Raw genomic sequence first — 5,327 nt, forward strand, 5'->3', positions numbered from 1 at the left:
CTTTTATTATTTTAAAAGACACCTCAAGTGTGGACATTGCAGTTCTTCTCAGCTCTCATCGTACACCTTAGACGTCGGAGGAATAGAGGTAACATACCACCCAAAACAAACCAGTACCTCGTTTGGGGGTAGTGCTACACTTATAACTAAGTGCATGGAGTGTTTTCTGTCTAAGAAGTGACTGAAGATTGTGTGCCTGGCTGGGGAGGGTGACAGACGGACCACAAGTCAAGCAGCAGCCCTACGGTGTACCACTCCATTTATAATGGTTGTGAGGCAATTATCACCTTTTTAATAGCAGCCCCCTTTTGTGTAGCGGCTAATAAAGGCTGAATTTGTAACAGATAACGGTGTACTGACACTTCTTTGAACCTCTGTTCTCCGCCTTAGTTTGCATGAGGTATTTATTCCCCTGCCGGCATTGTGGTATTTGTTGTCTATGAGAAGAACCGACAATATGTGACATGTCCTGACGCTCCCCTCACAGCCCCCCTTTGCCTGGGCGCGGTCACGTGACGGTGACGTCTCTTCGGGCCTCTCTGTATAAGGTCTCCGCTCCTCCGGGAGATGCAGATAGACCGGCGCCGCTGACTGAGGACCGCTGTGTGACCCCCGGTGTTGTCCCCTCCCTCGGTATGTTGCCGTGCTGGCAGGGAAGATGACGGGCCGCTGCTGAGGCTGAGAAGAATGCGGGCAAAGCGGAGCGGCATCCCGGGGGCAGAGCGGAGAGCCCAGCACTAGCTGTGCCATGTTCCCTCACCCCCTCTACCAGCTCCCGGAGCACTTCCAGATGGGCACCGCGGGCACCTATAGCGGCGGCTCCCCCACCCTGAGACGGATCCCCTCTCACCCCCTATCCAGGCCCCGGGCCCCCAGCACCATGCTGCCCTCCATGCTAATGTTTGGGGTGATCGTGGCCTCCTGTGGGTTACTGCTGATGATTGAGAGGGGCATCCTGGCCGATGTGAAGACCCCTCCTCCCCGGGGGGACCTGGCATGGCGCTCACACAGCCGGGGTGGGGTACACCGGGCAGAGGACTTGGACTATGAGATCCTGCGGGACATCCGTAACCGGACGATGAGCGGCGTCTGTGGCCAGAAGAATATGCCCCACAGTCCCTGGGACCTTCCCCCGGGCCAGCGGAGGACCCTACTCAAACACATCATTGTCAATGACAAGTACAAGTTCCTCTACTGCTATGTGCCCAAGGTGGCATGCTCCAACTGGAAGAGGGTCCTCAAGGTGCTGGATGGTCACCTGGAGAACGTGGACGTCAAGCTGAAGATGGACCACAAGAGCGACCTGACCTTCCTGTCTGACCTCTCGGAGGACGAGGCCACCTACCGCCTGCGACATTACTATAAGTTCTTGTTTGTCCGGGAGCCCATGGAGAGGCTTCTGTCCGCCTACCGCAATAAGTTTGGGGAAATTAAAGATTACCAGCAGAAGTATGGCATGGAGATTGTCAGGAGGTACCGGGAGAAGCCTGGCACATCCCAGGGGGAGGATGTCACCTTCTCCGAGTTCCTCCACTATCTGTTGGATGAGGATGTGGAGAAGATGAATGAGCACTGGATGCCCATCTATAACCTGTGCCAGCCCTGTGCTGTCACCTATGACTTCATAGGATCTTATGAGAGGCTGAGGGAGGATGCCAACACAGTTCTGGAGGCCATCAATGCCCCACCGTACATCCAGTTCCCCGAGAGACAGGCCTGGTACAAGCCCGTCACTAAAGAGACATTACATTACTTCCTATGCAATACCCCCAGGGGTCTGATCCGAGAGCTCTTACCCAAGTACATCCTAGACTTCTCTTTGTTCGCCTATTCCCTTCCCAATATTACCAGTGAATATTGTAGAAACTAGAGCTGGCCAACACAAGTAGCCTGCGGGCTAAAGGGATCCGTTCTACTCTACACGGGTTGGATGCACCACTGCAGCCCTTGTATTTTGCCCGTTGGTCCCATCTGCTGTCACAATACCCACACAGTGCCTTGTATCTGATTGGATGCAGGCGCTTTTCAGGAGACGTTTTTTTTGCTCAGCTCCTTTAATTTTTCAGTAGTGGAACATCTCGGGGGAGGTGACCAACAGGGCCACCCACTTCGCAAACTTCAGGTGCTTCATCAGGAATGACCAAAATGTAGCTCTGTGTCTTGTCAGCTTCAGGTTGTGAACTGGGATATTTTATTTAAAGCTCAACTGAACTATTGATTTAGGCTAGATTCCCACTATGCAGGTGTGGGACTGCATGTAAAAATGCGCTGCTGTTAACAAACGCGTGTGGATGAGATTAAGGCCCCTTTCACATTGGCGGACCGTTTGTCCGTTTATTACAAGTCCGTTCATGGACTTGTAATGCATCCCTATGGGATCGCGTCCGTTAGCGGATGGAGCATCTGCTAACGTCCGCAACCATCCGCGTCCGTCAGGATCCGTTTTTTCGGACGGAAGAAAACCCTCTTTTTCTTCCGTCCGGCGGAACGGATCGGATGAAGACGGACAGACGGTTTGTCTTCATCCGATTCCCCATAGGGGAGAGCGGAGGATAGACAGGGCGGTCTCTGCACAGTGTGCGGGGACCGCCCTGTCCGCCGACAGCGGGGATTACGGATGATCCCCGCTGAGCCGACGGACACACACGGAGCAGACACAAAAACGGTCCGCTCCGTGTGAAAGAGGCCTAATTCTTAATGTCACCCCCACGCACTATAAACTGCAGCGTTTTTTTCTGTGCTGGGACTGCAATTTTGGAAAAAGTACAGGGAAATTTTCTCTGCTTTTTCCATTGGTACAAAAGCCCATTCAAATGAATGGGCTGTTGTGTGGTCCTGGAAAGCGCCACTGAACTCCAGGCAGATTATTTTCATTACTATAAATGTATTTTCATTTCAGAAATGTCTTTGTGTTTTGAAATCTAGGTGTATGTAATGATGTCCCTGCTTGCTGTACTTGGACAACGCAGAAGTCTCAGTCTGACCTGCCCACTATCATTGCATCAATGAAAGGCATTGCCTTCTGTACATCAAACTATGCAATGATGGTGGGAGGGTCAGATCGGGATTCTGACCCTCTCGCTGTCATTATGTCATTTTATTAGGAATATCACCACCCTAGACCAATCGGCCACTCGACCACTTTCACTCCAATGAACAACTACAATCTCCATTACATGATGGGAATTGTAGTTTCTACAAGCGCTACACAGTTAGTGGTTGTGACATACCAGCCTCCATGAAGCCCTATCTGCTGGCTGTAGCTATGTTTTTTGAATGGGAATGATGTCGCACAGTTTTTTAAGTTATATATAAATGGTTTAAAGGGAAGTTCCGCCTAAAAAAATATATTAAAAGTCAGCAGCTATAAATACTGCAGCTGCTGACTTTTAATAATCGGACACTTACTTGTCCCAGGGTCCAGCGATGCGGGGGAATGAAGCCTCGCTCGTCTCCCCCTCCTCTCCGCAGCGCCGGTGTATTGTCACATTCTGCTGCCTATCAAAGAATGCTGCCAAAGTCACGTGGCGGCCAACTGCGCATGCGCGATGTGTTCCAAACGCAAGTACGATGCGTTCCAATGGATTCACGACAGTACACACCAGTGAAACCTCGGTCGGCATCCAGGCTCTTTCCTTAACATCCCTGTGGATTGGAGGATGTTAAAAAAAGAGCCAGGAGGCCGAGCGAGCCGTCCGACTGGCCACTTTCCTCTAATTCCACGTCGCCCTGAATGCCGGGTTCGCTGGTGTGTACTGTCGTAAATCCATTGGAACGCATCGCAGTTGCGTTTGGAACGCATGCGCAGTTGGCCGCCACGTGACTTCCGCAGCATTCTACGATAGGCAGCCGACTGTGACACTACATCGGCATTGTCACTGTGGGCGCCCGGCTGTGGCTTCACAGCCAGGCACGCACTGCGCGAGCTGCGCTGCGCACTGATTGGCGGAGCAATCATCTGGGACCTGTGACGTGTCCCAGATGATTGCAGAGAGGGATGGGGGAGAGGTGACTTGCTTCCGGTCGCCGAGGCGACCTAGGGAGGACGAGGGAGCTGGAACCCTCTAAAAAGAGGGTTTTCTCTCCCCCCCCAAAAAAATGACATGCCACCTTTATTTAAAGTGAAAGTTCAATTTTTGGGTGGAACTCCACTTTAAGTTTTGTTTCAAATGATTAGGAGTTTTCTAAAGCACATATTTAATGGCACTTATGGAGCACGTTTACTTGTATCTAGGAGTTTAGCATGAAACCAGCTAAATATATTCCAGGTAAGTCATACCAAAAGTGCGTTCAATGTCTTACAATTTGATTTCTTTCTAAAGCAGTTATATTTGCCAGAATGCTGTGGAATGGGAACCTTGCTCTCTATATGTAACCAGTGGTCTCTCTGCAGATGTTCCCCTGCTAAATCAGAGCCAGAACTCTCCAATCAGCATTGAGCACAAGGTTGATTGCAGAGCTCTAGGTCTGATTGAACCTCTGCAGAGCAGAGAGACCAGGTCAGATTCTGCTGCTGGTGGCAGGAGACAGGCTTTTCTATCCAGGCAATAGCTGCTTAAGGCTGGGTTCACACTACTACACTACTTTCATCCTACTTTGCTCTGTGTTCAATGTTTCCCTATGAGAGCGTCTTGTAGCGTCCTACACAAGTCAGTCCGACTTTGAAAATGCTCCCTGTACTACTTTTGGTCCTACATTGATCCTACTTCAGCCCATTGAATATCATTGAAGTCGGACCAAAGTAGTATCCTGTTCATGAAAGTAGGAATCGATGTAGGACCAATGTAGGATAAATGTAGGACCAATGTAGCAGAGCAAAGTAGGATGAAAGTAGTGTAGTAGTGTGAACCCAGCCTAAGCCCTCATTAACATTGACTGTGGTTTTGAAATTTGTGCTACTTAATCAGAAATCGCACTATTTCAAAGCCACAGAGATCTGTAATGCCTCGTACACATGATCTGATCATCGTACGACGTATCGTTCGCATTTTGTTACATAAAACGAATATCGAATACAACAGTGCAAAATGTGCTCTACGAAAAAAGTACGATTTTTGTCGTACGATTCTGGGAAAACATTCCGGTGTGCGTAGCTACGTATCTGAAATTATGTCAAATACGTGTGGCCCCTGTGTCCTTCTGGTTTATTTTCGTGTTTTCGGATCATGCGTGGTGTTTGTCTATCGATTTTTAGCGGACGCGTACTGTCGTACGATGGGCTGACGTCCGAGCAAAGTTTTCGTGTTTGTCCCCTCGGATTTTGTTGGACGGACTGTCGTGATCGGCTGTCGAAAGCTGTGTACTAGCGATCAGATTATCGAACGATC

The 5,327-nt window shown here is 49.9% G+C and overlaps 1 protein-coding gene across 1 annotated transcript; it reads left to right on the plus strand.

Moving 5' to 3' along the window:
• Positions 1-512: 512 nt before the first annotated feature.
• CHST14 (carbohydrate sulfotransferase 14) lies at positions 513-2,368 on the plus strand. Its single transcript, XM_040332683.1, has one exon. It carries the CDS (start codon positions 749-751, stop codon positions 1,868-1,870), a length of 1,122 nt encoding a protein of 373 aa, XP_040188617.1. The 5' UTR covers positions 513-748; the 3' UTR covers positions 1,871-2,368.
• Positions 2,369-5,327: the final 2,959 nt, after the last annotated feature.

Source organism: Rana temporaria, chromosome 13 (genome assembly GCF_905171775.1).
Source record: "Rana temporaria chromosome 13, aRanTem1.1, whole genome shotgun sequence".
In the NCBI taxonomy this organism is placed as follows: Eukaryota; Metazoa; Chordata; class Amphibia; order Anura; family Ranidae; genus Rana; species Rana temporaria.

What these genes read in the sequence shown, in the direction of transcription:
- CHST14 (XM_040332683.1), top strand. Translation starts at nt 749, where the DNA reads ATGTTCCCTCACCCCCTCTACCAGCTCCCGGAGCACTTCCAGATGGGC.